The following is a 25,713-nucleotide window of genomic DNA, read 5'->3' on the forward strand; positions in this document are numbered from 1 at the left end:
CCCCCCCCCCCCACCCCCATTCATCTTCCAGTATGTGGGGTTACCCTTGCAGTGGTGCTCTCTCTTTGAGAGCCCAGCAGCGTGATAGTGTGTGGCTGAACATGTGGTAATGATGCGTGCATTGTGCAGAGGTGGAAGAGCGGCGGTGGCGGTGGTGGATGAAGGCCTATTTTTCAGCCCATCATCATGTGGTTGCTCGCGATCCTGTCTGACCATCGTCCATGTGCAAGCCAGGGTAAACACTGCACTGTGTGTGTGTGTAGTGTTTCCTGTAAGTGTCAGGTAGAAGAGCGGGGTGTTTTGTTGTTGGGTAAAGGTCATATCCTACATCCCACAAAGTGTCATCTATCTCAGGTGGGCCCATCCATCCCACACAGACGCTATCGTTGATTAACTGACAGTGGACGTGAATCAGGCGTTTCTTCCACTTCGATGAGGCCCCCACACTGGGGTCACCCTGCGGACCCCTCGATCGTCCGTCCGTCCGTCCCTTCATGTGTTATGGTTGGGATCTGCGTCTGTTGTGTCTGCCAGCACTGCTAGACACAAGAGGAAGCAGGATGCGAGAGGATCAACTGTAATCTCACGGCTCGCTTTGTTCCGCACAATCCCGCTCCAATCGCTGTGTTCTCTGCGCGTGGGACATTTACATGCGCCAACAATCACACCACTGCTACTGGGACGCTTAGTGATGGGGAGGACATGACCTGGAGCTACAATAGCGCACATATGTTAGGACACTAACTTAGTCCGAGGAGTCCGGGTACAGCTTCAAAACAGTATTGATAATAAAAGTTAGACTTGTCATAATTGACCCATATTGACTAATTAATGTTAGTGAATTTTGGCTCACAGAGCTAACTGCAGCTAGGGTAATAGCTACCGTAGCTAGTAGCCCGTCCTCCACAAAGAGGCTGAATGAGCTAAGAGCAAAGGTTCTCCATTCATTCCACTTATAGAACCAATGCTCACAGACATATGCAGGGTGACGCCTCTTGTCATCCAGCCTGTGTGACACAGCAGACCCACAAACGTATACACACATGCATATCAAGGCTGCATTTGTTCTTAAATTGCTTGCCTGGGTAAATAAAGGTAAAATAAAAATAAAATAAAATCAATTTATTGAAGATGTCATACTTTTTTAACGTTCGATAAATTGACATATGCATTATCGTGATAGGCCATAGGTGATGGTGGTGGAACGTAGATCGATCTGTAAATTTTTGCTTTGCCTTTCGGCTTAGTTCCCTCTCCACTACAACGGACAAATGCAGAATCCACATCACTACAAAGACGCACCACTGCTCCTAGTAGAATGTCGTAGCTAGAATGTCGTATTCTTGTGTTAAACTGGAGGCGGGCCATGGGTGAAATACATTAAAACACACGTTTTCACGGGAACCACAATGTCCAAAGAAGTACAGCGGAAGAACTAGAACTTGTGTGGGGGTTATTGTGTGTAACTGTTCTATAGGAGTCCACAACTCAATACAAAGGGCCGATAATTGAAAGACAAAAAAGTGCTGGCAATGTGGACAAAACTCTGACACTGGTCATAGAGGGAGTGAACTGCCTGAATACCCCATGCGCCCAAAGAACTCCCCACCCGATTCCTCAAAGTACACAGTCGAATGCCTTCTCGAAGTCCACTAAACACATGTAGACTGGTTGGGCAAACTTCCACGCAACCTCAAGGACCCTGCCGAGAGTGTAGCGTTGGTCTACAGTTCCATGCGAAAATCACACTGATCCTCCTGAATCCAAGATTAGATTTTGAAAAATGGTCCAAATAGTTAGTGGTTAAGATACAGGACATATACTGCCAATCTTGTCATAATATTGTACTGGTATGGCTTGGTTCATTTGGATTGGTTTTCTGACCATCCCACCGTTGCTCATCAAAACCTTGGAAATCCGTCTTTTAACGTGTCGCATTGGCAATTATCAGCAATCCTAACTTTTTGTATGAGTTAGTTATTCCAGCCAAAGGTCGTCGTCACAGGAAGTGCCATTATTTTGTTGGTAATGGTTTTATTTCATTTGAACATGCATCAGATTCCAATTGAGTGCATCCCATAATCAGTTCCCAGTTCCACATGTCCAAAAGGAGTAGGAAGAAACAAAGCTTATTAAATCCTACCCCTCCATCTGGTACTTTTACAATCACTAACTGTTACATTTCTTCACTTCCTGCTTTCCATAATACAGTTTAGGTTTTTTTTTTTTTAATAATGTACCTTGTACCGAAGTACAAGGTGATATGAGCATCCAATGACATAATGGGTACCATAGTAAGTGTCAATATAGTGATATATATATATATATATATATATATATATATATATATATATATATATATATATATATATATATATATATATATATATATATATATATATATATATATATATATATATATATATATATATATTTCATGACTGGTTCAAGACTCTTCAGTCATGTTGTCAATATGGTCCATCCACAATATTTCGTCACGTGCTGTCTTCTTCAGATTGATGAAAATTGTCTCTGCTGGTTTCGGAAGTTGTGATTAATTCGTAGCTTTTATATTGTTTTTTTTTTTTATTGTTATTTGGGGGTTAAAAAAGATTAATCATAGGTGCAATGCAGATCTGTATATGTCACATACATGTACAGTTCATGTTTTTTGCTCCACATAGATTACGTTGTGCTGTGGTGGTGTCATTATGAGGATAAAAGTGTTGGAATGGAGGATCTCTGCCTGTTTTAACACGTCTCACCTGAGGGAAAAACGACAAGATGCCAACTCAGTCTTCCCTACCTGGGAGGCAGCTCACTTCTCACCGTATCCCCGTGAATAATTGTTTCAGCTTCCTTGTTTATTCTGTCATGTCTGGTGGGGTGGAGGTGTCATTTCCCCCACCAGTGACTGTGGTGCCCGCTTCTGGTAAAACAATATTATTTTATTGTAGCAGGCTGCGCTAATAACTCGAGCTGCAAACCTCGCCGACCACAACTTTGTCTGTAATTAGCCGGGGGCGCGCTGTACTTTCATAGCAACGCTTCGGAAAGCGGAACGGAAAACAGTAGCGGCCATCGGTACTCAAAACGAGGGGATTTCCTCAGCCTTTTTCCCCTCTTTCAATGGGACATCTTGGACTTGAAGCTAGGCAGTAGCAGTACTACACTGGGAAAGTATTTATGATCATGCAAAGTGAGGAAACTACAGTCAAATGTTGTTTTTGCAATGATGGATGATGGTATTTCTTTATTGGAACACAGCAGCACACAACAACTCATTCTTCTGGGGACCACATTTTATAAGAAATAATGGTCTATTCCAGGGGTCTCAAACTCAATTTACTTTTTCTGGGTACATGATACCATACAGCATCCATATCAAACTTGCGCGGGCCGCACTAACATTAAACTTTTATATCAAGGCGGGGGCCTCAAACTAGTGTCCTGCGGGCCACATTTGGCCCGTGGGCCGCGTGTTTGAGACCCTTGGTCTATTCCATTTCATTTTCAGAAAACTAAGGGACCTTCACTCTTATTCTTACTTGGTAAATAATATAAATGCAAGGATCTGTCATGTCTTAACACTTTGACCCCATTAAATTTCATAATTTCATCAAATGTCCTCATAAATAAAGTCTTAAATTCAAATACGATCATGACTTTTTTATCAAACACACAATTTAGCAATATTTTAGTTAACTTGCTGTATATGTATACGTGAAAAATGTGATTTGTGAAATGTGAAAAAACAAATGCATTTGCTTAGTTTGACTTAAATATTAAAATAGAAATACATTAAATAAATACATAAATAAAAGCAGAAATAAACCAAAAATTTAAAAAGTGTAAAAAAAAATAAATTACCGTTTGAAAATTTCAACGTACTGCCACAAACGCTCTTAAAAGATTTTTTGAGGACATAGGACAAAAACACTCTTAAAAAAAACACTAATTGATCCTCTTTACGATAAAAATATCTCTGCTGTTTTTACGAAACTGCTGCCAAAATTGCCAAATATCAAATGTCATCTATATGAGAGGAATAGTTTGCTATTTTTGAGGAAAAAAATCTGCAAAAATCTTCTGTATGACAGGACTACTCCTGTTTTTCATGATCTACAGCAGAAAATCTAGTCAGACATCCTCTATGCAACAGGAGCATTCTGAACCTATACTGCAGAAAAACGCCAGTCAAACATACCACAGTGCTGGGCTATTTTTAGGAATCTGTTGCAAAAATGTCCCTCGCTCCCAAGACTCATGGGCTTCCACTTGAATAATCCTGGAATACAACCAATCAGTTTGTATTAATATGGAGACTTAATGTCCTACTATTTTGCTATTTCCTGTTTTCTGTTAACTGTTAGATAAATAATTAGTGTTGTAATGCTACAAATAAGTGTTTGTGGCCCATGTTAGGGAGTATGCAGAGTACAGTACGTGTTGCGTTCAGGTGTAGAGACCGTCGGTCGCCAGCAGGTGACACTTTTCCCTTTGTTCACTTGTGACGCTTCAATGTGTCTGCTCTCGCTTGTGCTTTCTGAGATGCAAAACTCCCAGTCCATTGTCACGTGTGTGTGTGTGTGTGTGTGTCAGGGTCGTGAGTGCATGTCCGGGATGGCCTTTAAAAAGCTTTCCCCTTCACTGCTCCATCAACAGGCAGGGAGGCCATTCAGTGGCACTGTCGGGCTCTGCTGCTGTGTGTGCGTGTTTGCTCAACACTGCAGTCTAACCGTGCCTCTTTTGGACAGAATTCTTACCTTATTTTGCTACAGGAGAGAAAGAGTGCAGTTGTACACCAATGAAAGGGTTTTCTTGGAGTTACAGTTGTATGAAAAAGTTTGGGCACCCGTGGTCATTTTCAAGATTTTCCTTTATAAATCACTTTGGTCACCCTTGTTGTTTTATTGATTTCAATACATTTAACACTAATTATTGGAACAGAAAATTTGTTTGGTAAGCTCATTGACCCTTGACCTACATACACAGGTGAAACCAATAATCTTCTCTGAAGAGTAGCAACATGGTAGCCTGAAAACAACTGTCAAATGACCTGAAAGACTGTTCAACATCATGGTTTAGGGGAAGGATACAAAAAGCTAGTTCAGATATTTCAGCACTGAGGAACATTTTGGAAGACCACAGGCACAATTCCAGTTAAGGCCCGGAGTGGCAGGCCAAGAAAAATCTCAGATAAGCAGAGTCGAAGGATGGTGAGAACAGTCAAACTCAACCCACAGACCAGCTCCAAAGACCTACAACATGATCTTGGTGCCGATGGGATCACTGTGCATCGTTCAACTATTCAGCTATTCTGGGAGAGTCATGCGGAAGAAGCCTTTTCTGCACATATGCCCCAAACAGAGTCACTTGAGGTATGCTAAAGCATCTTTGGACAAGCTAGCTTCATTTTGGAATAAGGTGCTGTGGACTGATGAAACTAAAATGGAGTTATTTGGACACACCAATGGGCGGTATGCATGGCGGATGAAGAACACAGCATTCCAAGTCAAACACTTGCTACCCACAGTAACATTTGGTGGTGGTTCCAGGTTGAAGGTGGCATGGATTCCAGTCAGTAGTCTTCAAGAATCAGTCTTCAAGAATCAGTGACAAAGTTGAAGTTGTGCCGGGGTTGGACACTTCCAACAAGACAACGACTCTAAACACTGCTCCAATTCTACTAAGGCGTTCATGCAGAGGAACAAGTACAACGTTCTGGAATGGCCATCTCGGTCCCCAGACCGAAATATTATTGAAAATGATTTAAGCGGGCTGTCCATGCTCGGAAACCATCAAACCTGACTCAACTGGAGATGTTTTGGAAAGAAGATTGGTCAAAAATACCTTCAACCAGAATCCAGACCCTCATTGGAAGCCCAGTGGCGGGGCAAGGGTCCTCGGCGGCTCAAAGCAAGAAATTCCCTGCACACAATTTCTGGGACATTTGATGCCTTACCACTGTCTTTCTTTCTTTCTTCCTCCATTTCCCTCCTCTGCTTTTTCTTTTCTGCCCCACTGGATAACTCCTCTTCATCGTCTGTCTCCCAAGTGGGGAACTCGGTGTCCGACCAACAAACCTTGTGGCTCGCACTGATTGACGCAGAAAGCGCTGAAGGCAGATAGGACCGTGCGGGGGTCCCACAAGGGGGTTTGCTACGCGTTGTTTCATACTTGAATTGTAAATTCCCATTGTTGTCGTTTTGGTGCAGTACATGTATTAGCACTTGGGGCACCTGGTTTCTCGGAGGCCCCCTAAAAGCCGGGGCCCCAGGCAAATGAGGCACGCCTCGCCTCTTTGGAAGCTATAGGAAGCGTTTAGAGCAGGGGTCTCAAACACGCGGACACTAGTTTGAGGCCCCCGCCTTGATATGAAAGTTTAATGTTAGTGCGGCCCACGCAAGTTTGATATGGATGCTGTATGGTATCATGTACCCAGAAAAAATTATTACGTTTGATTAATGTTCATGTTAAAGGTTAAATAACTGTTAATAGTTATCCTCCCTATCCGTGTGGAAGTGGTAAGTTTTTGGCTATTTAAGTTTAAAGGAAATAACTTGAAGGCTACCGTTTAGGTCGCTAGCTCTCTAGTTTGCGAGTTAGCATGTGTCTCAAGACCCTGCAGTTGCGCAATATGTTGTAAATAAAAAGAGTATAAATGTGACTATAGTCGTGTTTTGTCATGTCTACAGGGCTCTAATAATGCTTTGTTCATTTTAATCTGAAAAAAATCATTTGTCTACCCACCAACTATATGTGGTTTCTTAAGTTTTTATTATTTGCCGTTTTATTATTATTATTATATTTATTTATTACTGATTGATTGATTTTCTTTATTCTTGATTTGTTTATTTATTTTTCATCTTATTTTGTGCAGAAAAATAAAAAGTAAGATATTTGAGAACAGTGGAATGTTTTATCAGAGCTTTTATTGTAGAAAATCAGAACCAAAGCACTGAAAAAGTTTGTATATTTTTCTGTTTTTAATAAATGCATTTTTTTTGGTGGGGGCGGACCTGATGCGGCCCAGCCTTGCACAGACCCTAGCTCCAGTGGCCCCCAGGTAAATTGAGTTTGAGACCCCTGGTTTAGAGGCTTTTAGAGATTTCATACAATTTTAAGAACCGAAAAAATACTAGTACGTAAGGGTGCTCTGATCGATTGGTCATCGTTCGGTATCGGACGAAAAAGCACGGTCCGCCGATCAGCTCCGCCCCCGCTGCAGCAGTCAGAATAACCATGTATGGGACTTCCTGTTTTTGTGAGCGTGAGCATTCCTAATAGTGCGATATTTTGGTGGAAAAGCTCTGCTGTTTTTCATAACGTACTGCCAAAGATTTTCTATTGGACGGGAGCGCTTGGCTGTTTTAAAGGAAAGATTGTAAAAAATGCTAGTCAAGGATTCGCTACATGACAGGACCATGCTGCTGCTTTTAAGGACTTACTGGCAAAACCTTAGTCAAAGATTCTCAGTCTGTTGTTGAGGCATATAAAAGACATATGAATACGTTTTTGGGAGCGAGTGTTGGGGGTTAAAGAAACGTATTAATATATTTTTGGTATTGAACCAGTTAATATGAAAGTCTCATTAGCGTTTTTGGTGCTTTTTGCAGGGTTGAGTTCCTTCTAAGCTAGGTATTTTTAGCTGTTTGGATTGTGGATGATGGTACAGCAGAAACAAATAGTCAAAGATTTTCTATTAGACTCAAGCTTATTTTGCACTGAACAGGAAGTCAGGAAGTTTTGTGGTTTGAACCAGTTAATATGCAAGTCTCATTAGCGGTTTTGGTGCTTTTTGCAGGGTTGAGTTCATTCTGAGCTAGGTATTTTTTAGCTGTTTGGATTGTGGATGATGGTACAGCAGAAACAAGTAGATTTTCTATTAGACTCAAGCTTACTTTGCACTGAACAGGAAGTCAGGAAGTTTTGTGGTTTGAGTTTGCTTAACAGACACATTTCTTATAGAAATGTTCAATATTTTAAATTCAAGGTTTATGTCAATTTAATCAGGGATGTTTTATTACTGTACTGCAAATCTTTCGATCTTTATTAGTGTCAGTTCATAAATCAGAGTATATTTGGACACCGTCGTTCTTATTCTCCTTCCTGTTTGTCCCCAGCTGTCAGCAGTCCTGAGTTGACCATACCGGCCAGGCAGCGAGGAGAGGCAGGCCGTCCGAGGTCACTCGGTGCCGACGCTCGTAAATCCTGCCGTGCCGTGTGTCATGAGAAATTTGTCCCGCTTGCCTCCCGTTCCCCCCAAAAAAAAAAAAAAGACAGTGGAACACTACCGAGTGCCGAGCCACAAAATCTTTTTGTCGAAAAGACGCAACGGAAACGTCGCCGCTGTGGTCAGCACACAAAGATGGAGGCTTCCACTTCTCCATGAAACAGGTGCATCCAAACCACCTGTACCTTACTTGGAAAAATGTCCGAGCAGTCGTCTTTCAACTGGGCCGCCTTTTGGACAGCAAGGCAGACACTTGCTGTTAAACCTCCATTAGACATCTGTTTTAATATTCCCCCCATTCTTCTGTCCTGCTTGTTTCCAAGTTGACTGAGGTTTTTCTGGTCACTCCAATTTTCCATTGGCAGCCAGCGAGGCAACCCCAGGGTGGTTCCTCCTGGAGGGCTGTCAGGACTCTGGGGCCGGCATCTTTAGAGTTATACGGGTGCTTTTTTTTTTTCTCTCCGCAGTGGCTTCCTGGCCAACAGAAGGCCCTTCCTCCACTGAGGGCACGCCGAGTACACTTGCAGATACACACACACACACGGCAAAAACGTATTGTTGTTGTTTAAAAACAGAGTAGTGTGGTTCTTTTTTTTGCCACCCCACCCTATTCTTTGGAGACGCACATGGCAAATTCTGAACTCGGGTTTGAGTTTGATTGTAACTTTATTGATTTTCAGCAGAGGAGCTTGGATTTGAGTATTTTGATGGCGCTTGAAGGCATCGTGCAAGTCTATATTCACAAGCTTAGAAGCACACTGCACTTTTTTGGGGTCCTTCTTGGGGGGGGGGGGGGGTGATTGCTGGGATGCTGGGCATTGGATGGTTGCACTCGGGAGAGCTGTGGGGCAGTGGTCGGGGTGGTTGATGGTGTGCCCTGGTAATGTCCTGGGGTTTTGCCAGGGTGCCCGATGTCCACCCTTTTTTTATATGATTCTGTGCTGCTCCGTGTGGATGTAGTGGGCGTGCAGAAGGGTAGGATTTAATAAACTCTGCTTCTTCCTGCTCCTTTTCAGACATTCTGACATTCCACCACAATTAAAAAAGTCTTATATTGCATAATATCATGAATATACCTGTTATTGCATAGTGACAGCATGTGTAGAAAACCAAAAAAACATTGTTACCCAGTTTTTAAAGTGCTTCATATCCGAAATAGGTGTGTCCCATTACATGCATTGTTAGCTCCCTCATGCTAACTATTTTTCAATCTCTAGACTGCACAGAAAAGGATTGTGGATTACGGGCAGTCTTCTTTTAAGAATAAAGCATTGTCAGGACAAATAGTCATTTATCTTCAGTTGTTATGGCATATGTATATATATATATAATAATAATACATAATACATACATACATATATATATATATATATATATATATATATATATATATATATATATATATATAAACATTACGTGTTTAGAGTTAAAATAGTTCTTATTTGTTGTTATATTGTTATATCTTTAAGAGAAAAAAGCTGTAATCTAACAAGAAAAAGTAATCATTTTATGAGAATAGCGAAACATTATGAGGAATTTTATAACATGAAGTAGAAATATTTAACAATGTTTTTTTGTGAAGTCATAATATTACTTCATGAGATAAACAGAACAATAAATAAAGTTGTAAGTTGTAATTTTGGGAAAATTAGGTTGCCAAAAAGAAAGCATGAATGAAGAATGAAGTCAGACTATTCTGAGAATTAATTAATTTAATTTAATTTTAAACATTTATTTCTTTTAACAAAATGTACAATATTGACAATATTTATAAAAAAACAGCAAAAATGGGGGGTAAAGAACAAAGTTTCATACTAATAATTGGCTTTTTTCCACCTACTTTACAAAGTTGAGATTTTTTTTGAACTATACATAAATTCTTAGCATATCTTTACAAAATATGAAAGTGGCCCTTATATTCTTCCATTGTATAATTCCCATAAATGAATTAAAAACCCAATTTTATTTATTAACATGAGACTCACCGGAGAACTACTTAAAAGCTTACTAAAAGCTTTCTTACTAAAAGCAATCTTCACTCGCTAAATGTACTGCAAAAAAGGTCAGTAAGGATAATTCATAATGCCGCCTACAGAGAACATACTAACTCCTTATTTCTAAAATCACAAATACTTCAACGTGCTGATATAGTTCATCTTCAAACTGCTAAAATAATGCATAAGGCTAAAAATAAGCAATTAGCTAAAAATGTCATCCAATACTTCTCTACAAGAGAGGATAAATATGATCTCAGGGAAGAAGTACATTTGAAACATTTCTATGCTAGGACTACGTTATGCTAGCCATAGCATTTCAGTATGTGGAATCAAACTATGGAATGGATTGAGTAAGGAAATCAAACAATGCACAACGATGAGCCAATTCAAGAAACAATACAAGCAGTTGATGTTTGCTAAATACATGGATGAAGAGTCTTGAACCAGTCATGATGTGCTATATATATCACTATATTGACACTTACTATGGTACCCATTATGGCATTGGATGCTCATATCACAGAGTACTTCGGTACGAGGAGCATTATTAAAAAAACAAAAAAAAACCTAAACTGTATTATGGAAAGCAGGAAGTGAACAAATGTAACAGTTACTGATTGTAAAAGTACCAGATAGCTTTGCTTCTTCCTACTCCTTTTGGACATGTGGAACTGGGAACTGATTATGGGATGCACTCAATTGGAATCTGATGCATGTTCAAATGAAATTAAACCATTAACATTACCATTACCATTACTTACAGAGTCATGTGCCGCGGAAGGACCACTATGTGGTCAGCGTCAGCCGCACTCAATGGCTTCACTGTCGAGACCATCATCGAGGTTAAAGGTCGTATTGTCACAGGCTACTGTTGGCTATACCACGCCCTCCTTTTCTACTTCCCTCCCATAAGTCAGATTGAATTGACATTTCTTCGGGGTTTTTGACGTTGATCCGTACTACCTTGATGTGATTGACAAGCACAAGGTTGGTTGACTGCCAACAAAATGTCTTGTACACTTCATTTTTCATAAGTCATTTAGCATTTGCCTAATCATGATAATACTGCATGCTAGCAAGTATTTAAAACATTCACGGTCACACCCCAGAATCACTAATGGGATGAGCCTAGAAGGAGTCCCAGACCGTACTACAATCCGTATGGCTGTACTGTAATACTCTATTGACCCTATAGTGTCATAAAAGTGCTTGCTGAAATGACAGGGTACAGTCCATACATGTCGTGTGCGTGTGGGGTGGTATTTAAGATGGGGGTGCGTCACCACAGGCCGGTGCGTCAGTCCCCAACTGGGCAAAGCTGTGGTCGCGGTATTAGTCCTGCAGCAGCCGCACTGGGATAGGAAACTAGCGGTGGCTTGTTTTTGGTCGGGCAAGGAGCGTTCTAGGGAGACTATAACAAGAGGTGAACGAGGAGGAAATGAAATGGAAAACAGCTGCTCAGGAGCTAACGCTACCGACGCGAAGCACCGGTATATTTAAACGTGTGCGACGCCATGAGCTTCCTAGCAGTAAAAAACATTTCCTCTACAAATATTTCAATATTATTACACAACAAGCATCAAAAGAGGATGCTGAGGATGCTGGGATATGAGTCATGTGACCTCAGGACTTTGCCATCACTTACAGTATATTGTAGTACAGTCAAACCTCGGTTTTGTATGCTTCATTTTTGGTCAAAAATACTTAAAATTTGACTTTAGTTTTTGTATACTGTCTCGCGTTTGATACCGTAACAAGCTAGTCTGTTTGTTTTGTATTGTATCGTTCGGTTTGGGAACGCTACAGTTTTCTCATGATTCAGTTTTTGTCTAAAATTTGCTTTGTTTTATTTTGCACTGTGTGGGTTTTCGTACAGTATTGCCCAATCTGTATCATAACATTCCGTGAAATCAAGTGTCGGAACAAAATAATTAAAATTATTTTTTTTTCTCAGTTTTTGTACAGTACTGCACTTAACAAACTAGTCCATTTGCCTTGTACTCTATCATTACGCGAAATCAAGTGCCCAAATTGTCACGATCGCGCTTGGCGGTGTTGCGTTGCGACCCCAGGATGCAGAGAGCAGGACCAAAAGTGCAAATAAAAGGTTATTTAATGCAAAATGGCAGCAGCAGGAAAACACAACAGCCACTACAACGCAAAGACAATTCACAATGAAGCCACAACCGAAAGAGCACGCACCTGAACTAAATAGGGATAATGAAATTAGAAGCAGGTGTGTGAAACGAGCAGGGGTAAGGAAAACGGAAGAGAACAACAAAGGAAGTGGATACCAAAATAAGGGCATGGAAACTGGAACAGAAGGAAAGAAGGAAACTAAGAGAGCTGTCACGAGGGGGTGACGCCCACATCGTGACACAAATAACACAATTACATTTTGCACTTGTGTTTGTAGATGGCTAGCATCAAGTGGTTAGCATGTTGGCCACACAGTCAGGAGATCAGGAAGATCTCGGATCGAAAACATGCATACTAGGTTAATTGGCAACAAATTCAAGATGAGTTGATTGTCAGTAAGGTCAGTAAGGATAATTCATAATGCCGCCTACAGAGAACATACTAACTCCTTATTTCTAAAATCACAAATACTTCAACTTGCTGATATAGTTCATCTTCAAACAGCTAAAATAATGCATAAGGCTAAAAACAACCAATTAGCTAAAAATGTCATCCAATACTTCTCTACAAGAGAGGAGAAATATGATCTCCGGGAAGAAGTACATTTGAAACACTTCTATGCTAGGACTACGTTATGCTAGCCATAGCATTTCAGTATGTGGAATCAAACTATGGAATGGATTGAGTAAGGAAATCAAACAATGCACAACGATGAGCCAATTCAAGAAACAATACAAGCAGTTGATGTTTGCTAAATACAAGGATGAAGAGTCTTGAACCAGCCATGATGTGCTATATATATCACTATATTGACATCTTGTACTTTGGTACGAGGTGCATTATTAAAAAAAAAAAACCCAAAAAACTCAGTATTATAAACAGTATTATGGAAAGCAGGAAGTGAACAAATGTAACAGTTGTTGATTGTAAAAGTACCAGATGGAGGGGTAGGATTTAATAAGCTTTGCTTCTTCCTACTCCTTTTGGACATGTGGAACTGGGAACTGATTATGGGATGCACTCAATTGTAATCTGATGCATGTTCAAATGAAATAAAACCATTACCATTACCATTACCAATTGGTGACTCCAAATTGTCCATAGGTATGAATGTGAGTGTGAATGGTTGTTTGTCTATATGTGCCCTGTGATTGGCTGGCCACCAGTCCAGGGTGTACCCCGCTTCTCGCCCGAATACAGCTGGGATCGGCTCCGGCATACCAGCAACCCTAGTGAAGATAAGCTACATTTTGTAGATTGTCTGCCATTTTTATACAATATTTTGCACGTAACAAAGCAGTCCTTTTGCCCTGTATTGTATCGCCCCGTGAAATCAAAAGCCTAAACAACACTATTGAATTGGAATAAAATTTTTCCGGTTTTGGAACACTCCAATTGTTTTATGATTTGTTTTTGGTCCAGAATTTGCCTCGGTTTTTGTACACTATTGCACTTAGCAAACTAATCTGTTTGCACTGCACTGTATGGTTCTGTGAAATCAACTGGCCAAACAACACTTGGATTTGAATTTGATTTTTTTATTTCGGTTTGGGAATGCCCCAGTTGTTTTGTGATTTGATGTTAATTAATATTTTTTGTCGGCTTTTGTAAACTTCCTTGATTTCCATACAATATTGCACATAGCAAACGCTTTTGTAGAAAATGTGTTTCAATTTTTGTGTAGTAGTCTAGTTTGAAATTGTGAAATCAAGTGCCCAAAAAACACGACTGAATTTGAAATTTGTAATGAACAGTGGATTGATGAATTGATCCTAACTGAATGGATTGCAAGATAGACCGGGAAAGTAGAGGCTTTCTAAAATATTGTTGTTAATAGCTGACTTTTGTTGGTTAGCGCGCAGACCTCACAGCTAGGAGACCAGGGTTCAATTCCACCCTCGGGCATCTCTGTGTGGAGTTTGCATGTTCTCCCCGTGTATGCGTGGGTTTCCTCCCACATTCCAAAAACATGCTAGGTTAATTGGTGACTCCAAATTGTCCATAGGTATGAATGTGAGTGTGAATGGTTGTTTGTCTATATGTGCCCTGTGATTGGCTCGTGAGGAAAAAGCGTTGAATGAATGAATGAATGTTTGGATATGCAACCTTAAAAATGGATGGATGATGGAAAAGCATGTTGTCCAAACTGCTTTTTGGGTGATGTCATTGCTTGCCAAATCAGTCACGTCTTGCTTTCGCTATGTCCGCCTCCTCAAAGGATGCTGATTGGTCTGCTTTTTTTTTTTTTTTTTGCATTGCATAGCATAGCATCATCTTGCACCTTGGCAATGTGGGATTGTGAGCTGAGGTCACAAGCTGGCAGGAATTTATAATAAAACAAGATGCCAGAACCGCTCAGTCGTTGTTGCCGAGGCAGCCAAGACCTGAACGCGGTGGCGGTGGCAGCTTTTTGGGGTTGCTGCACACGCAAGGTGCAACCGTCCAGGAATTCAGCACTTTGGACAGCACCTAGACCAGCTCTCACCGCACAAACATTCCAACACTGCACTCTCAGATCAAAAAGCAGCGCCCAGAGTGCTTTGTGGTCAGAAAAGAGATTGTGTTCTTGCCAAACGTGCAGGGCAGAATGCCGGAAGGTGTATAAGACACTTTTTGTTACAGAGCAGAGTCCGTGATTTGCCCACTGAGGGCTGCATTTTTAAAACATATTAATGCATAAACACTATAAAACCAATACATTTTTCTCTCTGATTATTCTTATGTTTTCGACGGTCAAACCAAGTATTTTTTAAAGGGGACCTGTTGTGCAAATTTTGTGGACTCCTATAGAGCAGCTACACACAATGACCTGCACAGAAAGCTTTCTAGATCTTCCAGAATCTGCACCTATTCAAGCTGTATTTGATTTGTGCTTCCTGCCAAAAACAGTCTGTTTTAACTTATTCCACCCATGGCCCGCCTCTAGGAATGCCCACTCCGCTGTGATTGGTCACACGCCCAAAGTGCTTTCTAACTATGAACCATATAAGGAAGTCTGCCCTCTATGACATCACAAAGGAGCGGTTTTACCACGCCTTTTCAAACTGAGCGTTTTGAGTCATTCCAAACATCTTTTAGGGATCACTTCCAAATGCGGAAACCTCATTTTCTGAAACTTTGGCATCATTTAACACGAGAATACAACATTCTAACTACATTTATAGGTCAGAAAAGTGGAAAAAGCATAATGTACAATTTTAATTATTGATTAGGATTCATTTATTTCAAGATGCAGAATTGCAGAAGAAATGTTATGTTTCTAATTTAATAAGTGTGTCCATTATTGAAGACGGTAACCATTTATCTCATCCTATTTTAGGCAGTCGGGAGGCGGCGTTCACCTACGCCATCACGGCGGCGGGCGTGGCACACGCCATCACGGCGGCGTGCAGCCAGGGCAACCTGAGCCAATGCGGCTGCGACCGGGAGAAGCAGGGCTACTACAACCAGGAGGAGGGCTGGAAGTGGGGAGGCTGCTCGGCCGACATCAAATACGGCATTGAGTTCTCCCGCCGCTTTGTCGACGCCCGGGAGATTAAGAAGACGCCGCGTCGCCTGATGAACCTGCACAACAACGAGGCAGGGAGAAAGGTAACAAAAGTGTTTAGGTGGATGTCCTTCATCTTCACTCATTTCAACCGTATGACAAAAAATGGCAGCTTCCCAAAAATAAAATAAAATAAAATAAAATAAAATAAAATAAAATAAAATAAAATAAAATAAAATAAAATAAAATAAAATAAAATAAAATAAAATAAAATAAAATAAAATTATAATTAAAACATATATTTTTTGTTAATTTTGAAAGGCCCATCTTTTGAAATTACTTCAGGCTGAAATATATATGGCAAATATGGATAAACATGTTGGCCACACAGTCAAAAGATCGGGAAGATCTGGGTTTGATTCTCCACTTGGCCATCTCTGTGTGGAGTTTGCATGTTCTCCCCGTGCATGCGTGGGTTTTCTCCGGGTACTCCGGTTTCCTCCCACATTCCAAAAACATGCTAGGTTAATTGGCCACTCCAAATTGTCCATAGGTATGAATGTGAGTGTGCATGGTTGTTTGTCTATATGTGCCCTGTGATTGGCTGGCCACCAGTCCAGGGTGTACCCCGCCTCTTGCCCATAGTCAGCTGGGATAGGCTCCAGCATACCTCCTAGTGATGATAAGCGTTTTGTTTAACCCATTAGTTTTAATTTAAAAAAAAAAAAAATCGCTTCCATAAAAAAAACATTTTATTTGCTTACTATTATCATCATCAACAGCAACATTGGTTTTCATGTATTGCTATTTTTCTTAAATTTTGAAATGTAAAGCTTTTTGCTTGTTCACTTCTCAAAAACTGCTGTACTTTTTTTCAATGTGTAGTTTTTCAATGTACTTCAGCCTGAAATATACATATCAAATATTCATCACATTTTGGTTTGTTTAGTCCTTTAAGAGCCAGTATGTTCACATAACGCCACTGTTCTTTAATTTAAAAATAATATATAGCTTCCAAAAAAAATTCAGGGAGTAACATCGATTTTTATGATTTTTTTAAAACATTTTTTATGAAAAAAATGTCCTGAAAATATTTGTATTTTTTTATCCTTGTTATATTGTCCTGTGAAATTCATCGAATTGAAATCATGAATTCAGTTTTTACAAATGTAATTTTAAATGATTTATATTTGTCTCAAAATCTTGCTGCATGCTTTGTATGGGAACAAGTAGCGCCATCTGGTGGACAGATCGAAAAAATAAGAACATAAAAAATGACATTAGTGTATGTTCAGGGATCAAAAATAACATTTTAAATGGTTTCCAGTGGGGCATTTCTAGTAACAGGGTGCACACTAAGGGTGTGAAAAATAATCGATATTAATCGATACATCGATGCGCATGCGAGCGATGCGAGTGCATTGGCTCATTCACCAGGTATGGATGCAATTAACAGGTGAAATCGAGATTCATCGTGATGCGTTTGTGGGTATCGGTAAAATCCGATGAAAGCGCCGTTTTATTAGTGTTCAACTTTGCCCCATATGCTGTTCCCCAGCTGCCATGAATGCACCATCATTATTTCACGTTTTGTATTGAATACGATCTTCTGCTGCTTTCCAAATTGTCCAGGAGTTATTTGTCCGTCCCCAATAAGTGCCCCCCCCCCCCCCCCCCCCCCCCCCGCCCCCGAACGAGCGTTTCAGCACAGTAGGTGACATTAGAACAGCAGAGCAGTTGGCTTCTTCATGAATTTTTAAACAATTTTAAAAGGGTAGAAGTTGTTTTACACTTTGTGCTCCTCACTACTGCATTAGCCTAGCTGCTAGCTCATTCTTATTAAGATAAGATAAGATATGCCTTTATTACAGTACAGAATCAGTTAAGCAGTACAAAATACACAATATAGAAAAATAAACAATATAAACAACCCAAGTATTAACAAAATCAACAGTTTTACTCAGAGTTATATACAAATACAGTATGCAGATAATACAAAACGAGATGAGATATATGACCATATTAGCAGTATGTTTTGCAGACAGCAATATAAACAAACATTTATTGCACTGTTGAAAGTTGAAAGTGAAAGTTGTTTTTGAAAAGTTGTTGCTGTTTTAAGATGGCAAAAAGAATGATAAAGAAGTGGTGCATAGTAAAAAAGATAAACAGCACTTTAGTTGAATTTACTGCCAAGTGCTTATAAGAAATAAAGCCAAATCTTTTTTGTAGGACCATACTGAATTCCATTTGCATCATGTTGAATTGCATCATATCGCAAGAAATTGCACCATATCATATCGGATTGCATTGATTTGAACTAAATGGTTATTTCACCGTATTGCATCGTATCGCCAGAAAATTCCATGTATCGTTAAATTATCGTATCGCTGGAATCGTCCTCAGTGCTGAGATTGACACCCCTAGCGCACACGTCACCATTTGTGTGGTGTTGCCACATTAGGCTAATTTAAGGAACCAAGATGACAAATCTACAGTAAAAATGAGTCTCATGTGGTATAATTCAACACAGCCTTGGAAATAAAAAAAACAAAACGACTGGCACAAGACATCCCCTCAACGTGCTGGGGGTTGAGCTGTTGCAACATGACCACATGACCGTGTGTCCCTGCACGGATGCTCAGATGGTGATGATGTGTCCCAGCAGAGGCAGCAAACAGTCCCAGTACGCAAGCTACAAGTCATACGGCCATGATGGATGATCAAAACGTGCTGATTGATCCATCACACTCTTGTTGGGCTCCGGTCAATTACTGACATTTCTTTCCACCGGAGCCTCGGCCAACTCCCCGGCGAGTGTTTGCGTGCTATTCGTCATCTCAGCTGACAAGAAGAGAGCAAGACGAGCGTGAGGGATGAATCTAAAATGAGAAATGAAGTGGGATTCTATATTGACGAATGATCCGCATGGATTTTGTATTTTTTGTAAGTCAGCATGAGGATGGGAATGTGCCAAAATTCAATGTGTCGATTCACCGTGTGACAGTGTTAGATAGATGGCACGCACAGTTGCAGTATAGAATGAAGATATGGCTGTGGCTGTAGGCAACCCCCTGATGGCACTAGCTGCATCTCAAGTACCATGAATGGTCAAGATCCAACAGCTTTATCTACCTCTGCATGGGCTTTAAAATACCAGTAGACTGGTCAAATTATTATAATAGCGCTGCTATTGCTGACTCAGCAGTTTGCCTCTTACCGCTATTACAACATTGGTTCTGTTGCTACTGTGTCGTGCCATGTACTTGTATGAATTAGCATGTGGTCAATGAGAGCTACATTTTCTCATGCAAACCAAATCATTGTAAAACACTGAAAAAGTGACTTGTTATATATAATGACTTATCACATTTCGGAAGTAAGAGTTCTTTGTGCATTTCAATAATTAGTTAATATAATTATGCTTGAACAACAATAATAATATAATACAATGTGATTTTAAAAATTGCAAAAAAATTGCCAAAATTTGTAAAAAAAACAAAAAAATAATAAAATTAAAATAGAAAAAAAATCAAACAAAAAATAATAACATATTAAATCATAAAATAATTAATAATTAATACATTTAATATTAATACAACACTTTAATGTGCAATATAAATTGACAAATTGAAAAAAAATCCTGTGCTTTTGTTGTCCAGCATTTTTAATCCAGTTTTGCAGGATAAAAAAATATTAAATTATTAAATAAAATTTCTTAAATGTTTTTTTTTCCCTTCCTGTATGTTGCTTTCATAGAAGACGGTCCTCCCTGTCCATCATCATGCATTGAATTTGCTTACAAAAAGCTTTTTACAGCCATAAACTGGATGAGCTGATAAAAAAAGGATCTTTTTTCCTGTGTTGTAAAAAAGCTCTAAAAGGTCCATTGTAAATCATGTGACGCGGGGAGTGTGTATGTGTGTGTGTGTTTGTGTGTGTTGTAACAGATGAGAGGCTTTTGACGGACACTCTGTAAGTAGACATTTCCATCTCCTTGTCGGGACACTCAGTGCTCCGAATTCCTTGTGGCTTTTTTTTGTTGCTCTTTACATTTTTGGGAATCTTGACAACGCCGGACAACCAAAGCCTGCAGAGAATCAGCGAACAACTGGCCGGTGTGTGTGCACGTGTGTGTGCGTGTGTGTATGTTTGATCGAAATAATGAGGTGGCAGGAAATATCCACTTAGTGGGAAAGAAAGGAAAAACACACCCTGAAGACATCAACTTTCTTCTCCTTTGAAGTTGCCAGCAGCATCTTTCATACAATGGAATATCATGCACAATATTTCTATTATGAAGTACTTTCATTAGTATTGCTAAGTATCACCCGCATTGTACAAATATTACATGAGGAAAATGACATGTCAGTATCTGAGATGAAGTGATGGGGAAAACCATACACCAACATGTAAAGTTATACTATTTATACTCATTGGAACCCGCAAGCCATGCTGGGTAACTTTTTTTGTGTGTTACTTTCTTGCCGGTTATAGTGTAAAACAGTAATTTTGGCGGGCGGCACGGCGGTCGAGTGGTTAGCGCGCAGATCTCACAGCTAGGAGACCAGGGTTCAATTCCACCCTCGGCCATCTCTGTGTGGAGTTTGCACGTTCTCAACTGTGCATGCATGGGTGATCACTAAACTCATCACACAGCAACTTAACGCTCCCAAGTTCATTCATTCATTCATTTTCTACCGCTTTTTCCTCACAAGGGTCGCGGGGGACCTGGAGCCTATCCCAGCTGTCTTCAGGCGAGAGGCAGGGTACACCCTGGACTGGTGGCCAGCCAATCACAGGGCACATATAGACAAACAACCATTCACACTCACATTCGTACCTATGGACAATTTGGAGTGGCCAATTAACCTAGCATGTTTTTGGAATGTGGGAGGAAACCGGAGTACCCGGAGAAAACCCACTCCCAAGTTATAACTAATAAATATACAAACATATACCAATATATCGGCTGCACAGCGGACGTGTGGTTAGCGCGCAATTCCACCCTCGGCCATCTCTGTGTGGAGTTTGCATGTTCTCCCCGTGCATGCATGGGTTATCACTAAACTCATCACACAGCAACTTAACACTCCCAAGTTATAACTAATAAATATACAAACATATACCAATATATCGGCTGCACGGCGGACGAGTGGTTAGAGCGCAGACCTCACAGCTAGGAGACCAGGGTTCAATTCCACTCTCGGCCATCTCTGTGTGGAGTTTGCATGTTCTCCCCGTGCATGCGTGGGTTTTCTCCGGGTACTCCGGTTTCCTCCCACATTCCAAAAACATGCTAGGTTAATTGGTGACTCCAAATTGTCCATAGGTATGAATGTGAGTGTGAATGGTTGTTTGTCTATATCTGCCAGTCCAGGGTGTACAAGGCAGCTGGGATAGGCTCCAGCACAACCACGACCCTTGTGAGGAAAAAGCGGTAGAAAATGAATGAATGAGTATTTTTGGGCATGTGGAACCCGCTTAGTATGTACTCTATCAGGATACTTCTCGTCTCAGTCTAGTAGTATTTGGTATACTTGCTTGACTGTTAACGACGGGCATTTATGTTAGCGTCAAATACACAATTATGGAGTTTGGTTAGACAATTTGATGTTGATTGTGTATTATTTATATTCAATTCCATACAAGCATGTAGCAAAAGTGGCTGTTTTTTACCCAAAAAGGCAAACTAAGGAGTCAGGAGCAAGGATAAATTATGTACCACATCCTTCAGTCCATTCCGCGTGAATTATGGTGTGATTCCGAATACTATGAACTAGAAGCCACAAGTGTTTGGCTTACGTTGAGTATAAAGTCAACATGTTGTCATTTGAAGGTCAGTGTTTTGTGTCAAGTGACAGATTTGAAAGGGAAAAAAAGCCGGGAACGCAATCTTTCTTTGACCGATAATTGGCCAAATTGAAATGAGTTGGCTTATTTTGTACGCATAGTTTATTTGCAAAGTACGCATGAGGCTGCAACACAAGTTTCTCATTTGTCCAACTTGGATGATAGGCTCATTTTTTTCAAAATAAAAGACAATTTCAATGAGGATCTGATATGCGTCGTATTCAGTCTTTGTGTATGGACACGTTGATGTAGATTGTTTTGATGATGTCATAATATATTCATTCATTCATTCATTTTCTACCGCTTTTTCCTCATGAGGGTCGCGGGGGTGCTGGAGCCTATCCCAGCTGTCTTCGGGAGGCGAGAGGCGGGGTACACCCTGGACTGGTCGCCAGCCAATCACAGGGCACATATAGACAAACAACCATTCACACTCACATTCATACCTATGGACAATTTGGAGTGGCCAATTAACCTAGCATGTTTTTGGAATGTGGGAGGAAACCGGAGTACCCGGAGAAAACCCACGCATGCACAGGGAAAACATGCAAACTCCACACAGAGGGTGGAATTGAACCCTGGTCTCTTAGCTGTGAGGTCTGTGCGCTAACCACTAGATCGCCGTGCCGCCGTCATAATATATAATGCAAGATAAATCAAGGTAGTTCATACCAGTACGTGTAATTTGCCTTTGAGTATCCCAACCAACAGGATCAAACATGGGACCAAACATGGGACCTTTAAATGTGGCGTTTCATCTCCACAGGTCCTAGAAGAAAGGATGAAGCTGGAGTGCAAGTGCCACGGCGTGTCGGGCTCCTGCACCACCAAGACGTGCTGGACGACGCTCCCCAAGTTCCGGGAGATCGGCTACGTGCTAAAGGACAAGTACAACGAGGCCGTGCACGTGGAGGTGGTGCGGGCGAGCCGCCTGCGCCAGCCCACCCACCTGAAGGTGAAGCAGACTCAGGGCTACCGCAAGCCCATGGACACGGACCTCGTCTACATCGAGAGGTCGCCCAACTACTGCGAGGAGGACGCGGCCACGGGGAGCGTGGGCACGCGCGGCCGCCTCTGCAACCGCACCTCGCCGCACACGGACGGCTGCGACCTGATGTGCTGCGGGCGGGGCTACAACACGCACCAGTATACCAAAGTGTGGCAGTGCAACTGTAAGTTCCAGTGGTGCTGCTTCGTCAAGTGCAACACGTGCAGCGAGCGGACGGAGGTGTTTACCTGCAAGTAGGACACGAGAAATGGGAGGGGCCCGGCCAGAGATCTTTTTGTCCCGTCGAGAACCGGCTTCAAGCTCTTCACTGCACCGTTTTGCACAGAAGAATCCAAACAAACACGAGACGGGGCACCAGATGCCCCCGGACGCGAGGATGTACGTCGTGAGACGATGGCGCATGAGTGGCATCACGGGACGATGGAGCACGAGTGACGTCTTTTTGTCGCATTTCCACTACAAATAAGAAAGGAGCGCTGGACTGGAGGTGGACAAACAACGCATGTTGGACACGAATGTTCTTAGCAAGGTGTACCAAAAAACTCTTGTTGCTGCCAACTGGAATACGGTGGAGCTAATGTTAGTCTTCCAGTCACACTGGAACTTGTTTGTTGTGAACACTGAAAAATAAAATGTTTATTTATGTAATAGTATCTTTAAAAAAAAACAAAGCACTAACGGGTAGAGATGTCTTTTTTGTACTAAGTGTAAAGAAAGTACTTTAAGAACTCTTGACTGAAGCTGTATGTCGTTAAGGCTCGTAGGTGCACACTTGGGCTTTGGTACTCTGGTCCGGACCAAAAATGTACAAAAAAATATACTTGATTTGCTGAGCGTTCACGGGGGTATTTTTTTGTCAGAAGAATAAATTAATTGCAGAGGTTATTTTGATATCCAGTGTAACGTTTTGGGTGCCAGTACTCTCAAAACGATGACTTCCGTCAATGTTTTCTTGCCAAGTCGAAACTTTTTTCCGGTTTATTTGGTGTGAACCCAAGGAGGGGACCAGGACCATTGAAACCAGGGGTTTTGGTCAAATGTGAACATACGGACCAAAGATATGAAGCAAGCAGACAAATACATAATATAATAATAATATAATAATGTATAATGCCTTGGAAGTTACTTTTCGAAAAAGTATATTCTTAAAAATCTAAGCTGGTAAATATAGCAGAATATAAAAATTCATTCATTCATTTTCTACCGCTTATCCTCACGAGGGTTGCTGGAGCCTATCCCAGCGGGGTACACCCCGGACTGGTGGCCAGCCAATCACAGGGCACATATAGACAAACACAGAGATGGCCGAGGGTGCAATTGAACCCTGGTCTCCTAGCTAACCACTCGCCCTCCGTGCAGCCGATATATTGTTATATGTTTGTATATTTATTAGTTATAACTTGGGAGTGGGTTTTCTCCGGGTACTGCGGTTTCCTCCCACATTCCAAAAACACTAGACCGCCGTGCCGCCCAGAATATAAAAATAACCTACAAAATAAAAAGTATACTATAATATTTTAAAAGTAACATATTTTCTGGACTACAAGTCGCTCCAGAGTATAAGTCGCATTTTTTGCGGGTAATTTATTTGACAAACTACTTGACCAAAACAGACATTATGTCAGTAAGTCAAGTTGTAACATTAATAAAAGAATAAATAACAGGCTAATAGGTGTAAGATATGCTAACATTTATTGTTATTCAGCTACACCAAAAATAAACATGAACAGAAAAGGTAACATAAACAGTTTTAAATACAGTAACAGTTTTCTTTATTATCTATTATTATCTTTATTAATTATATTTTCATTTATAAGTCGCTCTGGAGTATAAGTTGCAGGAACAGCCAACCTTTGAAAAAAAGTGTGACTTATAGTCCGGAAAATATGGTGTGTATATATATATATATATATATATGTGTGTGTATATATATATATATATATATATATATCGTCTTCATCATCTGTACCAATAATGATAAAGATCTGATGTTGTGGAACTGAGCTATTAACGTTTGTAGTTTAGTGGCAAATTGTCAGATTGATCATCAAAGTATGTTGCCAAGCCCCGCCCACATCTTATGGATGTCACAATGTAACATCGCCAGGCTGTCGGATAAGCGGGATTTTCATTTTGGGCTCATTTGGTCAAATGACTTTATTCGTTGACACACATGACCCCTGATTTTCGCCCCAAAATTGACGCCTGAAACCAAAATGGCTGACTTCATCTTTGTTTTGTAACATGGGTTCTATCAGAATTTTTTTTTTAAGGGATTTTTTGGCCGAACCTGACGCACTTGCATATTTTGGTGAGTTTTCATGCATGTTATGGCCCTCAAAAATGCAAGTGAGGTCACATAGTAAACATCATTTTATTATTGAGTCGGTGGTCGGGTCCTAATAATTACAATGGTAAGAAATAATAATACAGATCATTTTTCTCACATGACAAAATTGATCGTTTTTGGTCCAAACCAGAGTAATGAACGTCAACTGTGAATGCAGCCTAACTCCCCACCCCACCCCACCCCTTTTAATTAATCACCTCATCTTCTCTGTTGACAAACTCACATTCCAACACCTTGGCTCTATTTAACTGTTGATGTTTTTTTTTTTGTTTTTTTTTTTTGCCAGTCCGTTGTTTTTCCACACGCCGTGACGTCTTTCTGGATGTTTCCGCAGCAGGAATGTTTCATTGTTGTTTTGAGTGCTGCACTGATACTTTGCTCTTCAGTCGTGCTAAATAAAAGCCCCCCCTTTGGAAAGTATTTGCAAAGGCATATGTGCTTTATGTTGTTATGAAAGCATAGCTGCATCGACACAGAGTCAGGCTGGGATAGGCTCCAGCATACCAAGACCCTAGTGAGGATAAGCAGCATAGAAAATAGACGGATGGGTTTTTTCTAATATTATTATTTTTATCACATTTTTTAACCAATTTTTGTTCAACTGTATGCTACTAAGAAATTCATTTTCCTTGTTATATTCTG

General features: G+C 40.6%; 1 protein-coding gene across 3 annotated transcripts in view; it reads left to right on the forward strand.

Moving 5' to 3' along the window:
* Positions 1-25,265, forward strand: part of wnt7bb (wingless-type MMTV integration site family, member 7Bb) — a 43,996-nt gene extending 18,731 nt beyond the window's left edge. For all 3 annotated transcript variants that reach the window (XM_058075991.1, XM_058075990.1, XM_058075992.1), the window contains exons 3-4: positions 15,692-15,963; positions 22,479-25,265. In XM_058075991.1, coding sequence (XP_057931974.1) covers positions 15,692-15,963; positions 22,479-22,958 — 752 coding nt within the window. In that variant the 3' untranslated portion in view covers positions 22,959-25,265. The remainder of the gene's footprint in view (positions 1-15,691; positions 15,964-22,478) is intronic.
* Positions 25,266-25,713: the final 448 nt, after the last annotated feature.

The sequence above is a fragment of the Doryrhamphus excisus genome, chromosome 6 (genome assembly GCF_030265055.1).
Source record: "Doryrhamphus excisus isolate RoL2022-K1 chromosome 6, RoL_Dexc_1.0, whole genome shotgun sequence".
Lineage (NCBI taxonomy): Eukaryota > Metazoa > Chordata > Actinopteri > Syngnathiformes > Syngnathidae > Doryrhamphus > Doryrhamphus excisus.